At 45.2% G+C, this 19,358-nt stretch overlaps 1 protein-coding gene across 1 annotated transcript in view; it reads left to right on the top strand.

Annotated features, from left to right (window-relative positions):
* Positions 1-19,358, top strand: part of trrap (transformation/transcription domain-associated protein) — a 283,953-nt gene that overhangs the window by 216,681 nt on the left and 47,914 nt on the right. The window contains 4 exon segments of the mRNA XM_052021047.1: positions 2,854-3,018; positions 9,395-9,485; positions 12,018-12,217; positions 18,539-18,800. Coding sequence (XP_051877007.1) covers positions 2,854-3,018; positions 9,395-9,485; positions 12,018-12,217; positions 18,539-18,800 — 718 coding nt within the window.

A 19,358-nucleotide genomic window follows, 5' to 3' on the forward strand; every position in this document is an offset into this window, starting at 1 on the left:
TGGTGCTTTTTGTGGGATTACAGTTGAATGTCAACTGAAGGGATTTTACCAGGCAAATTTGTTGTTGCCTGCTTTTCTATGCTAGGAATCTCTGCCAAGCTGATTTAACTTTGGTGCAAGTATTGAAGTCACCAATTGAAATTCTCCCACAGTATGTTACTGGGCTTGATTTCTTATGGCAATAAATTTAGTTGCATGCTGAATGCTAATTGGAAAGTTAATTTTTACTTTTTTTGTTTTGTAACATTCCTTTATGGTTTAATTCTATTTTTATAACAGTCTGGGACTTAAACCTGGCACTTCACCAATATATTTATAAAAATGTGAAGAGAGATAAAGGGTTATTGTTTCTAGACAATTCAGCAACGCAAAGTGGTAGTGGGTAAACGGAACGAGTTGCCAGAGGAAGCGGTAGAGGTGGATACAATTACAATGTTTAAAAGACATTTAGACGTGGATAATAAAGGTTTAGAGGGATATGAACCAAATGCAGGCAAATCAGAATCAGCTTTATTATCACTGTGTTATATGACGGGAAATGTGTTGTTTTGCGGCAGCAGTACAGCGCAAAGACATAAAATTACTTTAAATTGCAAAATAAATAAATAGTGCATTAAAAAAAGGAACATGAGGTAGTGTTCATGGACCATTCAGAAATCTGATGGCGGAGGGGAAGAAACTGTTCCTGAATCGTTGAGAGTGGGTCTTCAGGCTCCTGTACCTCTTCCCCGATGGTAGTAACGAGAAGAGGGAGTGTCCCAGATGGTGAGGGTCCTGGGTGGTGAGGGTCCTTAATGATGGATGCCGCCTTCTTGAGGCACCACTCAAGAACTTGCTCAGGAAGGCACCTTGGTCAGCGTGAACGAGTCAAAGTCGAGTTTATTGTCATACCCACAAGTACATGTATGCACAGGTGCAATGAAAAATTTACTTGCAGCAACATCGCAGGCACACAGCATCAGAAAAGCAGCATTCACAAGAAGAACATAAGTTAAACCTAAATTACACACAAGAAGAACACAATTAGAACAAAAAAAGTCCATTTTAGTGCAAAGTGGTCATAGTGTTGCTAAACTGTAGTGATGGTTGGTTCAAGAACCAAATCTCCACAGATGCTGCTTGACCTGCTGAGTATTTCTGACAATTTCTCTTTGCATTTTAGATTGTGAAGATTATTAATCTTTCTGGTTATCTAACTTCTCATCATGATCAGTAGAGGGCACACCCCTATCTCCACTGGGGTAACTAGGGATGGGCAACAAATGTCTATCTCCATGGAGATATCCCCATCCTGAGCACGATTTGTTTTGAACACTGATTGATGAGCAGGAACCATCTATCGTTGCAGCCTGTCCCACCAGCTGTGCTCATTTGGCCTTCCCAAGGGTCACAAGCCTGTTTACTGAGGAAATCTGAGGGACTGCCTCCCTTGTACACTGGGTGGCACAGTGCAGGACTTGATCACTGTGAGCTAACGTTGCTTACTCTACCCTGTGTCAACATCGGTTTTGGATTGGAAAAGTTACTAAAACCAGAAGGAACAGGTTTAAGGGAAAGGATAGGAGGCTTCGAAGGCATCTGAGGAAGAATTTTTTCATCTCAGGAGTGGTTGGGATCTGAAAAGCACTGCCTCATTGGGTAGTGGAGGCAGGTACTCTCACTACATTTAAGACCATAAGATTTAGAGCCGAATTCGACCATTCGGCCCATCAAGTAAGGGCTGATTTTATTTCAACCTCATTCTCCCGCCTTCTCCCTGTAACCCTTACCAATCAAGAACCTATCAACCTCTGCCTTAAATACACCCAATGACTTGGCCTCCACTGCCCTCTGTGGCAACGAATTCCACAGGCTCCCCGCCCTCTGGCTGAAGAAATTCCTCCTCATCTCAGTCTTAAAGGGACGGCCCTTTATTCTGAGGCCGTGCCCTCAGATCCTAGATTCTCCCACTGATGGAAACATCCTCTCCACGTCCACTCTATCCAGGCCTTTCATTATTTGGTAGGTTTCAATGAGATCTCGCCTCATCCTTCTGAATTCCATTGAGTACAGGCCCAGAGACATCAAACGCTCCTCATATGTCAAGCCTTTCATTCCTGGGATCATTCTTGTGAACCTCCTCTGGACCCTCTCCAGGGCCAGCACATCTTTCTTTAGATACACAGCCCAAAGTTGTTCACAATATTCCAGATGCGGTCTGACCAACGAAGTTAAGTATCTAGATGAGCACTTGAATCACCAAGGCATAGAAGCTGCAACCAAGTGCTGGTAAATGGGAGTAATATAGATGAGTATCTGGTGGTTGGCTTGGACTGTTTCTGAGCTGTATGAATCTAAAGAGACCATGGAGTGTAGGAAAGAGGAGGAGATGTTTCCTGAGCCTGCTTCACCGTCAATAAGATCCTAATGGATCTTTTCCCTCAGCACACTTTCCTACGGGCAGGGGAATGAAGGGATATAGAACACGTGTAGGCAGATCTACAGTTTAAATTGACATCATGGTCGGCACAGACGTGGTGGGCCGAAGGGCCTGTTCCTGTGTTGCACTGTTCTATGTCCCATATCCACTGTCCCCATATTTTGTATCCCCTGTATCTAAAAATCTATTAATTTTGGCCTTTAATAAATTCATCAATTGAGTATCCACATCTTTGTGGGGGAGAGAATTCCAAAGGTTCTCTAACCTCAAGAAATTTTTGTCAAAGTGCCTTATCATGAGACTACATCCTGAGTTATGTACTCTCCAACCAGGCGAAACAGCATCTACCCTCTTAATCCATTCCAGAATGTGATTTGTTTCACCAAGAAGCACCTAATTTTCTTCTAAGCTCTGGTTATGCCCTCATTTCCCAGGTCCTTTGGCTGTTGAGTTTTGATGATGAAAAGAACACACTGGCGGATGCTGTGGACAAGTACTGCATCGGCGTGCCTCCCATCCAGTGGCTGGCTTGGATCCCTCAACTCCTGACTTGCCTAGTTGGCTCAGAGGGCAAACTTCTCCTCAACCTCATCAGTCAGGTACGTTCAGCTTCAGTTTTGGATAAGTATTATATGCACCAGGGTGCGATGAAACTCCTTGCTGGCGTGAAGCTCACAGAGTAAACAACGCACATGGTAATAATAAATACAACATATAGTACAGCGGCAAGTGCAAAACAACAGAATGATGCAGAGTATAGTGGAGCAAACTGAGGTGGTGTAAGAAGCTAAAGTGACAATAATGGAAGGGGTAGAATTAAGGGTTTGAGAACGGATCAGAATCAGGTTTATTATCACTGACATATGACATGAAGTTTGTTGTTGTGCGGCAGCAGTACAGTGGAAAGACGTAAAAATCTATAAATTACAAAAATAAATAAATAGTGCAAAGAAAGGGAATAACGAGGTAGTGTTCATGGACCATTCAGAAATCTGATGGTGGAGGGGAAGAAGCTGTTCCTGAATCGTTGAGTGTGGGTCTTCAGGCTGCTGTACCTCCTCCCCGATGGTAGTAATGAGAAGAGGGCATGTCCCAGGTGGTGAGGGTCCTTAGTGATGGATGCTGCCTTCTTGAGGCACCGCCTCTTGAAGATGTCCTCGATGGCGGGGAGGGTTGTGCCCGTGATGGAGCTGGCTGAGTCTACAACCCTCTGCAGCCTCTTGCGATCCTGTGCATTGGAGCCTTCACACCAGGCGTTGATGCAGCCAGTCAGGATGCTCTCCATCGAACTATGGAAATTTGCAAGTCTTTGTTGACATTACCGAAACTCCTCAAACTCCTAACGAAGTAGAGCCGCTGGTGTGCAGCATCATCAGGAAGGGAATGTGAAAGAGGGAATTGGTGCAGAAGTCTGACAGCAGTGGGGAAGAAGTTGTTCCTGAGTCTGGACGTCTGGGCTTTCAAGCTCCTGTATCTTCTCCCAGAAGGTAGAAGAGAGAAAATGGAAAGGCCAGGGTGGCAGGCATATTTGTTATAGGTTATAGTGCATATATGAGAAAAATGTTCCAATGATCAAGGAATCATCAAACCTTCCTCACAGATCAAATACATTAACTCTGATGTGTCAAATGTGTCTGTGCACACCATTACGTACCAGAACCTGATTGTCACTCTCAGCAGGCCTTCCAAATGTTAGTAAATTTGCTGTTTAATTTATCCAGAGCCAAGTATTTCAAAATCGATTGCCTCCATCATAGTTTACTAATCCAATAACATTCCCAAACCGATATCCTCTCCCACCTCTGGTCACCAAACAATAGGATGTGATTAAGCCAGAGAGGGTGCAGAAAGATTCATAGCCATGTTGCCAGGATTCAAGGCCTTGAGTTCCAATGAAAGGCTGGATGTGCTGGGACTGCTTTCCTTGGAGTGAAGGAACGTTATAGAGGTTTATAAAATGAAAGGTGTAGATAATATGGATGGTCAGTCTTTTTCCCAGGGTAGGGGAGTCTAAAACTAGAGGGCACAGGTGAAAGGGGAAAGATTTAAAAGGGGACTGAAGAGGCAAGTTTCTCACACAGAGGGTTGTGGGTATATGGAACAAGCTGCCAGAGGGAGTGGTAGAGGTGGGTACAATTAGAACAGAACATAGAAAAACTACAGCACAATTCAGGCCCTTCGGCCCACAAAGCTGTGCCGAACATGTCCCTACCTAGAAATTACTAGGCTTACCCATAGCAGTAAATGCCAGCCTTGCTAGCTGGGCCCAATGAATACATTAAAGAAAAAATCTCTGACATTTCCATTATCATTTTGGATCATAACACAATCAGAAAACTTACCCCAGGAAAAGCTTTAAATTTTCTTGGAATAGCTTCATTACAATTAAAGTTTATTTGCACTCCATGATGCTAGTGATTGGAAATACATTGCAGAAAAAGAGTCAAATTTATTCCTTTCCCAACTTACCCTTAAATACCTTTTGATTCCTTTAGTGAATTTGAGGGGAAAAGGGGCTAGGGGTGTTTGAACGTGGGTAATACATAAGGCTGTGAATAACTGATGAGATTGTGGGTGTACCCACACCTCAGGAACTGCAGCGGTTCAAGAAGGCAGCTCACCACCACCTTCTCAGAAGTAGGCCATTCAGCCCATCGAGTCTGCTCCATGAGCTAAACTAATACTATTCCTACTTAGCCCCAATTTCCAGCCTTATCACCATATCCCTTGATACCTTGACTAATTAGATACCTATCAATCTCCTCCTTAAATGTCCCCAATGATTGGTCCTTCACAGCTAAATGCTGGCTCAGCCTGCAAAGTCCACATCCCTTGAATGAATATATGGCAGCTACCCTGTTTACCATTTTTCTTCACTCACTAGCCTACTGAGTTGCTTCGATTAGGTTTATGTTGTGAGTTTTGTTTATGTTGTGAGTTAAGATTAGTGAGTTATCTAATTACTTCTAAGGCGGTTAAAGGATTCATTACTGCAGTACTTGTTCTTGTGGGACAGTCCAGAAACAAGGCGGCATTACCCTGATGCCAGACCAGTCTGGCACCCGGAAACAGGCCCTTGGGCCCATCGAGTCCATGCTGATCATCGAGCACGTGTTTCTACACCAATTCTCCCCAACCCATTTTATTCTCCCCATATTCTCTTCAACTCCCCCCCCCCCCCCCCCCCCCCCGCCTCCCCAGGATTCTACCACAGAATAAAATCGTGAGGGGCATAGATAGGGTGGTCTTGTTCCTAGGGTTGAGGAATGGAGAACCAGAGGGCAAAGGGTGAGAGGGGAGGAATTTAAACAGGAACCTGAGGGGCAACTTTTTCACCCAAAGGGTGGTATGTATGTGGGATGAGCTGCCAGAGGAAGCTACATTAACAACATTTAAAAGGTACTTGTTCAGGTGCATGGATAGGAAGGGTTTAGAGGGATACGGGCCAGATGCAGGCAAATGGGACTAGCTTAAATGGGCATCTTGGTTGGCATGGACCAGTTGGGCTGAAGGGCCTGTTTCTGTGCTGGATGACTGTCTGTGACTCTCACCTCTGCACTAGGTGCAACTTGGAGTTGCCAGTTAACCTACCAACCCGTGAGTCTCTGGGATGTGGGAGGAAACTGGAGCACCTGGAGGAACATACACAGAACGTAGAACACTACAGCACAGTACAGGCCCTTTGGCCCACAATGTTGTGCCGACATTTAATCCTGCTCTAAGACCTATCTGACCATTCCCTCCCACATAACCCCCTATTTTTCTATCATTCATGTGTCCATCTAAGAGTCTCTTAAATGTCCCTAATGTATCTGCCCCCACAACATCTTCCATGCACCCACCACTCTCTGGGGGGAGAAAACTTACCCCTGACATCCCCCTTATACCTTCCTCCAATCACCTTAAAATTATGCCCCCTCGTGTTAGCCATTGTCACCCTGGGAAAAAGTCTCTGACCGTCCGCTTGATCTATGCCTCTTATCATCTTGTACACCTTTATCAAGTCACCTCTCATCCCCTTTCTCTCCAAAGAAAAAAGGCCTAGCTCGCTCAACCTATCCTCATAAGACAAGGAAACCCACGTGGTCACAGGGAGAGCGCACAAACTTCACACAGACAGCACCCGTGGTCGGGATTGAAGCTGGGTTCGCTGGAGCTGTGTGTGGCAGCAGTTTTACCTGCTGTGCCACTGAGCTGCCCAAAGAAACAGCACTTCACGCACAGGGTGATGAAAATCCAGAACTCTTTCCCCACCCCCAGCCAGCAAATGTGCATTTCAGAACTGAGATCACTAGATTTTTATCAGTTTATGTAGTTATACAGATGAACTATGATTTCGTTGAATGACAGAGCAGGACCGAGAAGCTGTATAGTTGCTTCCTCTGGCAGATGTGTACAATCATTGTTTCTGTTCATTCTTGGAAGCAGGATGAAAGATGCAATTCACAAAAACTATCGGCACAATCCAGCATTTCATTGGTAATTGCGAATTCTCATTTATTGCTAGCGTTATATTTTGGTACATTCAGTGGCTATTTCACACCCTTGTTGCTATGTTAACAGTGCGCAAGATTCCACTGTAATAGGCCAAACCAGAGGGTAGTGTTGGGTCCATTGGGAATTGTGGCCTAATTTAAGGACTGGTTGATGTCATTATGACTTTCTGTTTTTCCTCAATTATCTGCATGATTGCTGTGCTGGTGCAGATATTATGCTCGTAGTAAATTGTGCAGAAATTTGATGGCTGGATTTCACCAATTAGTGCTGACACAACATTACACAGTTTTAGCTATTTTGTAATGTTATTACAAAGGCATAAACTTAACTTGAAAGCTACAGAGTAATGAAACGTAGTCCACTGAAATTGGTGATGGAACATCAAATTTCCATAGAACCATAGAACAATACAGCACAATACAGGCCTTTCGGCCACCATGTTGTGCCAACCTTTAAACCGTGAAGTGGGAGATCGAATTTGAAGGCAGAATACAAGTTTAATGGCAGGATAATTAGCAGTGTGGAGGAACAGAGGGATCTTGTGGTCCACGTCCATAGATCCCTCAAGGTTGCTGGTGGTTAAGGAGGCTCATGGTATGCTGGCCTTCAGTAGTCGGGGTATTGAGTTCAAGAGCTGGGAGGTAATGTTGCAGCTCTATAAAACACTAGTTGGACCACACTTGAAGCACTGTGTTCAGTTCTGGTTGCCTCATTATAGGAAGGATGTGGAAGCTTTAGAGGCTGCAGTGAAGATTTACCAGGATTCCGCCTAGATTGGAGAACATGTCTTATGAGGAAAGGTTGAGCGAGCTAGTGCTTTTCTCTTTGGAGCGACACAGGATGGGAGGCGAATTTATAGAGGTGTATAAGGTTATGAGGTGCGTAGATAGAGTGAACAGCCAGGAACAGTACCATAATTTCAGGAACAGTACAATAATTTGCAAATGGTGTATAGATAGAAATGTGATTCCATATGATTGTTTGTCCACCCAGCCAGCCCTAGTTCAATTGCTCCTCAAGTATCCATAATGTTCTCTCTTACATTCCACACCCAGTCAGTTATTAGTACAGAGGTTTCTCTGCAAACGTTACTGAAACAGTCTTGTTAATAACTCCTTCCAGTCTTAGTTTCCAGGTGTACCAGGGGAATCAACTGAGATTAGTGTAGACAGGTAAAAAACTCAGCGTAGATGTGATGTGCCCGTTTCTATGCTATACAACTCTGTGTGTTAAAGTTTTAAATGTATAGAGGGTGGCGTCACCACTTTTGTAGCTGGAGTACTGTTGTAGTTTTGTTCTCAGCTGAATGTGTTTTCTCCATCTGCTCATCATTAAAAGGTACTTGGACAGGTTCATGGATAGGAAAGGTTCAGAGGGGTATAGACCAAACACTGGCAGCTAGGACTAGCTTAGGTGGGAATCTTGATCGGCATGGACCAGTTGGGACGAAGGGCCCATTTCCCTGCTGTATGTCTCTGTGACTACTTGAAAAGTAGGATACAAGGCAAAATGATAAAACAGCACTGCGTAAATACTTATGTTTTTTTATTGTAAGGACGGTTTGTTTTCTCTCAGCTTATACAAGGTTGCATATTTACTGATTCAGAACCTGCCTGATTGGTTGTGAACTCCAGAGTGTCCCTGTAAAATGCCGAATAGAGGAGATAGCTGAGTCTGGAATCTGTGGATTCGGGTTCCCCTCCCAGACTTAGTATGTGATGTCGGCAGATGTTCCCAGGGCAGGATTCAGGGAAAACTGCCTTGCTATCGGAGGTGTCATCACTCGGAATAACGGCCCAGACTGCCTTGATGGTTTGACTGTCAAAGATTCATGATTCTGCTGAAGAATGAGAGGATCTCCCAAATTCTTCATCTTACACCATGTAACACCGGCAACTGTACTTGAGAGAAAATGTGACTTTGGTTCCAAAGCTCCTCTCCAGTGAGGCTTTCCTGACCGCCGTGCATGTGCCTGTTGTAGATTAATTGATAGAAGTTGATGGATAAGAACAGCACAGTGGTGAAGCTCCAGACCTGTGTGGAGTTTGCACGTTCTACCTGTGACCGGGTGGGTTTCCTCCCACCTCCAAAAGATGTGAGGAGATTAATTGGCCCTAGTGTCTAGCTGAGTGTAGGATCTGGGGAGAACTTGAGGGAACGTGGGGAGAGTGAAATGGGATTAGAGTCAACGGGTGCTAGACGGTCAGCACCAATGCAGTGGGCTGAAGGGCCTGTTTCCGTGCTGTATGACTCTTAACGAACAACAACGCCATTATTGTTGTATCCTATGAATTACCAAAATGATAGTAAGTGAACCAGATGGACCTTGGACTCGTTTTCTCCAGTAATCCTGCCTGGATTACAGTGTGCAAAATACTGCAATTGAGTGCTAATTTGTTTCTGAAATTCTGCGAGATATTTCCAACGGAGATTGTAAACATCATAATTTAATGGCTGCGTCATGGATCTTTCCTTCAGGTTGGAAGAGTGTTTCCCCAGGCTGTCTATTTCCCAATCAGGACGCTGTATTTGACCCTGAAGATTGAACAGCGGGAACGCTACAAAAGTGGTAAGGTCTTCCCAGCGTGGGCTGTCTTTGTCTCCTTCCCGCTGTTTAGAAATGAATTCTGTTGCAGTAGTTGGAGGAGGGGGTCCTTCATCCCCTTCAGCCAGTGTTGTTCTTGAACAGAGGAGATACGTGAGTGAAGGTCACAGCAACAGCAGTTCTACTGTATCTACTTCCAGCCACAGATTTCTGACAATCTTCTTTGCCCTTGAGGTCCTACAATTCACTGTACCTCCTTTGGAAAACTCAACACAGTAATTCAATTTTCTGGATTTAGGTGTGAAAAATCTGTTTTAACAGCATTTTCAGGTCTGTCTAATCACATCATACATATTCCCTGCAGTGATGATGTTCATTCTGGGTTTTGTCTTAAAGCTTTGGTTTTGTATTGAAACAACAACTTGATAATTAATGGCATTCATCTCAGGAAATGTTCGAAACAGATTGTGATGCCTGGTTAATGATTATTTGATCAGTTTCCAGCATAGTTACAGATGCTTTCTATATTCAGAAGTAATCTAAAGAAAATGCAAGCAGCTGCCAATGTGATTCAAATGCAGTCTTTACCCACTGAGATATTTTTGAGGTTTCAGACATTGCCACAGCATTACCCATCAGTGGCATTTGTAAAAATGTGAAAAATATTGTGAATCATCAAATTTTGTGAAATATTGGATTATCATTCCCATTGCTGAAAATGACAGGAATGTTATTGTTGAATGTTTTTGTATAAATTTATGTTTATACTGTAGTAAAATATTCTAGCTTGTGATTTCGATCATGCAGTGAGAGGCAGCAGTTAATTTAAAAAAAAGATCGACACATCAAACAGAGAAGGATGCTTTAGTACACTGAAGGAAGCAGGGCCAAGTTTTTATGGTTTTATTTTAATCTGGGTTTTTGCAGCAAGTACTCAAGTAGTTAATAAGTTATATTTTGTGTTTGGTTTATACATGCGCACTGAGCAATTGACAGTTTTGCCCGAGGTACCTCTCAATACTTTAATCCTCCACATGCCACAGATATAAGATCTCCAGTTTCCTTTTATCTTATAAAGATTAACTTATTAAGTGACAACAGCTTTGTAGCAACTGGATTGTGAATGTAAAGAAGTCTTTTAATAATTCCTTGGTATAATCTGTGGTGCCCTTTATTATCAGTGGGCATTGTGGTTGAGGGGAATGAACTCACCGGTAAAGTGCCCTCATGCTAATTGAGCAGTCCAGGTCAGTAACTGAGAAGGATCTGCTTTGCAAGGAAGGGAGGATGATGCCTTTCTGTAAGCAATCAGATGGTAGGAACATCAAATCTATTGATCGGTATTCTCTGATATTGATCAGTGATGGTTTACAGGGAAAGGAAGGAGATTCAAAGGGGATCTGAGGGTTAGGTTTTTTACACAGAGAGTGGGTGATATCTGGACCATGCTGTCAGAGAGGGTGGTGGAGTCAGCTACAATCACTGTGTTTAACAGCCATCTAGATGGGCACTTGAATAGGCAAGGCATAGAATTGGATCCTAATGCAGACAAATGGGATTAGTGTAGATGGGCAAAATGGTCGGCATGTGGGGCAAAAAGCCTGTTCCTGTTCCAGGTTCTTGGAAGGGTTTGGTGGGTAACATCTAATCTCATGAGGGTTAGTTTGAATGAGCTCGGGCTTTTCTCTTTGGAGAGAAGGAGGATGAGAGGTGACTTGATAGAGGTGTACAAGAGGCATAGATCGAGTGGACAGTCAGAGACTTTTTCCCAGGGTGAAAATGGTTAACACGAGGGGGCATAATTTTAAGGTGATTGGAGGAAGGTATAGGGGGATGTCAGGGGTAAGTTTTTTTTTACACAGAGTAGTGGGTGCGTGGAGCGCACTGCCGGCAGAGGTTGTGGGGGCAGATACGTTCAGGACGTTCAGATAGACACATGAATGATAGCAAAATGGAGGGCTATGTGGGAGGGAAGGGTTAGATAGATTTTAGAGCAGGATAAAATGTCAGCACAACATTGTGGGCTGAAGGGCCTGTACTGTGCTGTAATGTTCTATGTTCTAATCGTGATTTTGATATTTAATTAAATACAAGGACATGTGTTTAAGGTGAGAGGGAGAAAGTCTGAGTGAGATGTGAGGGGCAAGTTTTTACACAGAGGGCAGTGGGTGCCTGGAACGGGCTGCCGGGGGAGGTGGTGGAAGCAGGCACGTGGTGCTTAAGTGGCTGTTAGACAGACACATGAATGCGCAGGGAATGGAGGGATATGGACCATGACCATGCGCAGGCAGGAGAGATTTAGCTTAATTTGGCATCGTGTTCAGCACAGACATGGTGGGCTGAAGGGTTTGTTCCTGTGCTGTACTGTTCTGTGTTCTAATTGTGTTTGCAATGATAAATGGATGAGCGTGTCATTATATATTTATATCCCTCGAGTTACGTATTCACAGCTTGCGTTGTATTTTACCTGGGATAACCAGCGGCACGGTGTGGGGCAGGGAGATCCCAGCGTTTGGTGGACAGGATTGCTGAGGGCTCTGTTTCTCTGTGTTGCAGACTCAGGACAGCAGCAACCGGGCTCTGTCGGCACTCAGTCCCACTCTGCGTCTGACCCGGGGCCGATCCGGGCCACCGCGCCCATGTGGCGCTGCAGCCGGATAATGCACATGCAGCGGGAGCTTCACCCAACCCTGCTCTCCTCGCTGGAGGGCATCGTCGATCAGATGGTGTGGTTCCGGGAGAACTGGCATGAAGAGGTCGGTGCTTTTACATTCTCGGCCTGGCTCTTCCTTTACCTCTCTCTTGCTGCTTCCCCTCCTCCCTCGTCCCCTCCCTGCTTCCCCCTCTCCCCTCGTGTCCTCCCTGCTCCCCCCTCCTCCCTTGTCCCCTCGCTGTTTCCCCCTCCCCCTCCCCCTCGCCGCTTCCCCCTCCCCTTCCCTCCCACTGCTTCCCCTCCCCCCTTTGTCCCCTCGCTGGCTTCTCCCTTGTCCCCTCGCTAGTTCATGTCCCCCTTCCCCCTTGCTTGCCCCTCCACTGTTCCATCAATCCCCCCCCCATCATCTTCTTTGCTTCCACCCCTCTACTCTCAAAAGAACTTCCTCCTGTGTGTGAAACTCCTGACCCCACTACCCCTCAGTGCGATATGTCTAAGCCTGCTCTGCATTTATAGTGTGAATTGTTTTCCACATGGCGACGTCCCCACCAGCTTTGGAAAATTGTTTTGACGAGTCAAGGTTTTTGACCAGTGATGAATTAATTAACTCTTTCCTTTGGTGTGTCTCCATGCTCTGCCCTGCCCTGACCAGGCTGGGCAGCTGCTGTGCTCTATCCCAGAACATCCCAGAAATAGGCCATTTAAAAGTTAAAGTACAGAAAGGCTGAGAACAGGGGAGATTAAATAGAAAGGTCGGTGATATTGAGGGGAGTTGATTCTTAAGGCAGCGCCTCAAGAAGGCGGCATCCATCACTAAGGACCCTCACCACCCGGGACATGCCCTCTTCTCGTTACTACCATCGGGCAGGAAGTACAGGAGCCTGAAGACCCACGCTCGACATTTTAGGAACAGCTTCTTCCCCTCTGCCATCAGATTTCTGAATGGTCCACAAAGACCACCTCTTTTGTACTACTTATTAACTTTTGTAACTTATAATAATTTTATGTCTCGCACTGTACTGCTGCCACAAAACAACAAATTTCATGACATGTCAGTGATAATAAACCTGATTCTGATTGGTAAAGTAGCTGAAAAGGAGAAGAATGCAAATAGACAGAAGTCCAGGATGTCCCATCAATGACCCCGCCTTCCCCCCCCCCCCCCCCCCACAAGATTCCAGCACTCACCGACACGCTGGGGGCCATGTATAGAGGGTAATTAGGTGCAACTTAGAATTGGGATGTGGGATGAAACCGGAACACCCGGTGGAAACCCACATGATCACAGGGAGAACCGTACCAACCCCACGCAGACAGTGCCGGAGATCAGGATTGAACCCAGATCGCTGGAGCTATGGGGCAGCAGCTCTACCAGCTGTGCTGACTGAAGCAGGCAGAGATATCCAGTGTAAAGAGCAGAATGAGAAATGCACTCAAAGGAAAGGTTTTAATCCTGGATTGGGACAGGTTGTTACTCATAGCTGGCTTGATCAGCATAAGCTGGCCCTTGGACTTCCAAAAATAAGAATAGATGCTTGCCACTTTGCCTCAGGACCAATTGTTTCACCACTCACTGCTTTTTCCCGTCAGGGATGAGCTGCATACTTCCTGCTGGAGGGCCGCGGGGTGCAGATGTGCATGCAGAATGCTTGTGTCCGTAAGGTGAAGCTTTTCCTCTGCTCAGTCCCTGCCTCGGGCCCATGTAACTAAAAGTGACTGTTGCACAGTGGAGCGCTTTGTCCACACTCCAACTGTCCATCCTGCCTGATCTGACTGCTGGAGTTTGTTGAGGGGGCAAACCACGCACAAAATGCCGCCGACCGTAATGATGGAGAAGATGGGAACTAGCAGGCGTTCCCTGCAACATCGCAACACTGACGGAATTGGCACTGGATGACGTTGCTATTGATCCCAGTTGGGAATGCCTTTCTGTGCACCCACAGACATCTGCCTCCCGATCCCTCACCCATCCTCATCCTCTCCCGCCATTGTTCCCCACATGTCCACGTTCTAAGAAATAGCTGTGAATGGACCAAGTTGCTTTCTTTATATCTAGAGTCCAGTCATTGCAGAGCAAGCCCCCACCTGCCTCCTTTGCTGCCGCAGAGAGAGAAACATTTTCCTTTCTGAGGTGGCTTTTGTGGTCTTGAGACGATGCAAAATGCCTCACAGCCAGTGAAGGGCGTCTAGGAATGCAGTCATAGTTGTAATTTAGGAAATAGAGCCACCAATGCCAGTGAGGTAATGGCCTGGTAAACCGGAGACACGAGACTGCAGAGGTTGCAAATCTGGAGCAACACACAAAGCGCTGGAGGAACTTCATAGATGCTGCCTGACCCGCTGAGTTCCTCCAGCGCTTTGTGTGATGGCCTGGTAAACCATCTTGTAATGAAGTTGTTTGAGAGTGAAGAGTTGTCCCAGGGCACAGTGGGGAACACCTCGTAACAGTGGCAGGGCTATTTTTTTACTTCACCTGAGGAAGCAGATGTGGCCCATATTTACAACCTCATCCAAGCAACAGTGCCACACTCCTTCAACAGAGCATTGAGGTATCAGCCCACATATTGTTCTCCAGTCTGTGGAGCTGAACTACATTGAAAAGTACAGTATGGGCTCAGTACGGGCCCTTCAGCCCACAATGTTGTGCCGACCTATATAAACCTACTCCATGATCAATCTAACCTTTCCCTCCTACAGAGCCCATCACCCTCCATTTTTCTTACATCCATGTGCCTATCTAAGGGTCTTCTAAATGTCCCTTTTGTATCAACCTCTACCAGCACCCCCGGAAGTGTGTTCCAGGCACCCACCACTCTCTCTGTAAAAAAAAATTAACCTACCTCCGACATCTCCCCTAAACTATTCAAAAACAAGCACCAAGAAGGCATGTTTAAAGTCCAAGGAAACATTGCATCAGTCTGTTAGGAAGTGCCACACCCTTGGGTGAAACTAGATGAAATGTAGACACAAGAGACTGCAGATGCTGGAATCTGGAGCAACAAACAATCTGCTGGAGGAACTCAGTGGGTTGAGCAGTGTCTATGGGGGGGGGGGACGGAATTGCCAACATTTCAAGTAGAAACCCTGCATCAGAAAATTCCTTCCCCCCCACCCCCCCAATAAAGATGCTGCCCGACCCGCTGAGTTCCTCCAGCAGATTGTTTGTTGTTAGATAAAATGTAGTTCAAGTTCTTGGGAGGATTGAACTCCTCACTGTTTACATAATGAGTCTCTAACTTTAAAAGCTTTACCACTTCATCTGTTTAATTTCACTGCAGATTTTTTTTGTGTGCAGAAGTATTGAGTATTCTTACGAAATGAAATGCCTTGTGTTAGTCAACTTTGTGTTTGGAAAAACATACATTTCAGCTGAATATCTAATATTTTGCAATTCATAGAACAGAGAACATTACAGCACAGTACAGGCCTTTCAGTCCACAATGTTGTACCGACAATTTATCCTGCTCTACTATCTATCTAACCCCTCCCTCCCACATAGCCCTCCATTTCTCTATCATTCATGTGTCTATCTAAGAGTCTCTTAAATATCCCTAATGTATCTGCCCCCACAACCTCTGTCAGCAGCGTGTTCCACACACCCACCATGCTCTGTGTAAAAAAAAAAACTCACCCCTGATATCCCCCTTATATCTTTCTCCAATCACCTTAAAATTATGCCCCCTTGTATTAGCCATTGTCACCCTGGGAAAAAGTCTCTGACTGTCCACTCAATCTATGCCTCTTATCTTGTTCACCTCTATCAAGTCACCTCTCATCCTCCTTCTCTCTGAAGAGAAAAGCCCTAGCTCACTCACTCTATCCTCATAAGACATGCTCTCCAATCCAGGCAGCATCCTGGTAAATCTCCTCTGCACCCTCTCTAAAGCTTCCACATCCTTCCTATAATGAGGTGGCCAGAACTGAACACAATACTCCAAGTGTGATCTCCAGCTGGACTACATAATAGTTAATGGAAAATAAATAGAACTGAAGATGCTGGAACTTTAAATAAAAATAACAAAGCTGGAAGAATTCAGCCAGTCAAGCAGTATCGCTGGAAATAGGAACCAGTTAATGTTTCGGGTCGGGAACCCTTCCTCAGAACTGGGGGAAGAGTGAAGGGGTGTCAGTTTTCAAAGCAGAGCGAGAAGGGGAGTAAGATGTAAGACAATAGACTGTAAGGAGATGGGTTAAGACAGATCAGGTGGTAAGGGGCATGAGTGCTGACCGTCAGTGAGGCATTTTATAGAAAGGATTGAGAAAGAGACGTGATAATGGGGAACAGTTAGAGTGCAGTTTTTCCAAAGTTGAAAAATTCAGTATTCATTCCAGAAAGTTGCAGAGTGCCCAGATGGAAGATAAGATGTTGTTCTCGTTTCCATTGGGCCTCACTCTGGCAGTGGAGGTGGCTGCAGAGAGACAGGAATGAGAGTGATTGAGAATTAAAGTGACATGCAACAAGAAGCTCAAGAGTTCAAGTTTATTGTCATGGGTATACAGGGTACAGATGCCATGAACACTAGCTTTTTTGTAGCGGCAGCACAGTACATTATAAACATGACAAAGATAGCTTACTTAAACTTAAATCAACATCAACTATACAGAACTTACACTGACAAAATAAACAGAACAACATTAGTGCAGGTTAAGGGAAATATGGTCTGAGATCGAATGAGGGTTTTTCAGGTGGGTTCAAGAACGTGATGGCAGTGGGGATGAAGCTATTGTTGAACCTTGAGGTGTGGGTCTGCACAAGATGACCTGTGCAGACTGAAGGCAGGTGCTCTGCAGACTGATCACCCAATCTATGTTTGGTTTCTCCAGTGTAGAGGGAACATTGGGAACACCGAACACAGTCGATAATAGATTGGATAAAGTGCAAGTGAATCACTGCTTCACCTGGAAGGATTGTTTAGGTCCCTGGATGGTGGGAAAGGAAGAGGTGAATGGACAGTTGTATCTCCTCTGGTTGCATGGGAAAGTGCCCTGGGATGGGGAGTGGTTGGTGGGGACAGAAGAACAGACCAGTGAGCATTCCCTGCAAAATGCAGAAAGGGGAGGGGAGGAGAGGAGAAGGTGTAACTCGTGGTGCGATCACGATAGAGCTGGTGGAAACTGCGAACGATAATAGTTAAATCTTCTCTCAGTAGCTTGGCTGGTCTGTAGAGTTCCTGGGAAGTAAATGGTAAACCTTGCTGGGTGCATTCCATTCTGATTGCAGGTCAGTGTGCTTTTGGTTTGAACAGTTGTTTAAAGACTTATTTGATTATTTGTACACAGCCTTGGACAATCTCACATTGTCCCAAAGTCTTTCATCTACATTGAAACCCTTCGAAAGAATAGTCACAGTTGTAAAGTAGGAAACACAGCAGTGAATTTTCAGTAGAAAAAAATTTAAAAAACAGAATAGTTTTTTAAATGGTGCGACATAAAAAGGTGTTTGTTTTCAGAAGGACCTAACTCCTGAACACCAACACCTTATTCATTCACCATTGAAAGTTACCATGCAGGTTCAATAAGTAATTAGGAAGATGCACAGCATGTTGGCCTTTATTGCAGAAAGATTTGGACAGGAGTAGAGACATCTTGCTCCAATTATGGAACATTATGTATAGGTCTGTTCTCCCTAACTAAGGAAGGATATGTTAGCGATGGGGTGCATCAAAGGATCACCAAATTGAATCTTGGGATGGCAGGTTTGTCGTTTGAGGAGAAATTAAGCAGATTGATCCTTTAGAAGAATGAGATGTAAAATGTACAAATCCTATGGAGCTTAATAGGGTAGATGTGGGGTTGATATTTCCTCAGGCTGGTCTGTCTAGAACCAGGAGTTGCACTCTCAAAATACGGGAATGGCCAGTAAAGATAGGGGAGAAGAGGTTTCTTCATCCAGACGCTAGTGAGTTTTTGGAATTCTCTACCCAAGAAGGCTGTTGAGGCTCAGTCACTGAGAATGTTCAGGACAGAGCAATTGATTTGGAGATATTGAGTGAACTGAGGGATATACAGTTAGCTTAGCAAGGTGGTACTGAGGTAAATCGACAGCCCTGAGCTTATTGAATGGCAGAGCAGGCAAGAGGGGCCAAATCCTTGTGTTCTTATGCCAAGCCAAGTCCCACACAAAGATGTCCAAAAATCAAATATTTTTTTCTCAGCCATGTTTTGTGGATAAATATTGGCCAAGGACATCAGAGAGTGAACTCCCCACCCTTCAATAAACTGCCAAAGATCTTCTACTTCCACTTAAAAGAGAGAAAAATGGATCTTGGTTCAGTGTTTCATGTAAAAGTTGCCATCTCCTCCGGTACCTCAGAATCTGGATTAAGACTTGAATCCTCGATCCTCTTCACACGAGTTCAAGAGTATTGAGGAACGATCTCGCTAACATTCCTGCCCTAATGTCTAAATGCTTTCTGGTGTACAGGTTCTGAGACAGCTACAGCAAGGACTGGCAAAGTGTTATTCTGTGGCTTTTGAGAAAAGCGGAGCTGTGTCTGATGCAAAGATCACTCCCCACACCTTAAACTTCGTCAAGAAGCTCGTGAGCACTTTTGGAGTCGGCCTCGAAAATGTCTCCAACGTGTCCACCATGTTCTCGAGTGCAGCTTCTGAGTCCCTGGCAAGGAGGGCTCAGGCCACAGCGCAAGACCCCGTCTTCCAGAAGCTGAAGGGACAGTTCACGACAGGTGAGGAAGACGCATTTGTTTGCTACGTTATCCAGTCTATGCATTGTGTTTGGCAGAGTGATGGCCTCCTGAGAGAGCAGGTGATTGTCTTCCTAAGAAGTATGAGGCTCAACAGATATGGATTCATAACAGCCCAGTAACTGCGTGGACCTGAACTCCCCTCCCTGTAACCTCCCCGAGCACTGCAACCTTCCAAGGCCTCTGCACTCCTCTAACTCTGCCCACTTGTGCACCCTTGGTTTACTATATCGGGGGTGGAGGGAGAGTAGGACCACTGGTGTGCCGCCTTTGTGATTGCATCAATGTGGTGGGCCCAGGACAGATCCTCGGAGATGCTGACACTCAGGAACTTGAAGCTGCTCACCCTTTCCACCGCTGACCCCTCAATGAGGACTGGTGTGTGTTCTCCCAACTTCCCCTTCCTGAAGTCCACAAACAATTCCTTGGTTTTGCTGACGTTGAGTACAAGGTTGTTGTTGCGACACCACTCAACCAGCTGATCCACCTCACTCCTGTATGCCTCCTTGTCGCCATCTGAGATTTTACCAACAATAGTGG

This window comes from Pristis pectinata, chromosome 8 (genome assembly GCF_009764475.1).
Source record: "Pristis pectinata isolate sPriPec2 chromosome 8, sPriPec2.1.pri, whole genome shotgun sequence".
NCBI lineage: Eukaryota > Metazoa > Chordata > Chondrichthyes > Rhinopristiformes > Pristidae > Pristis > Pristis pectinata.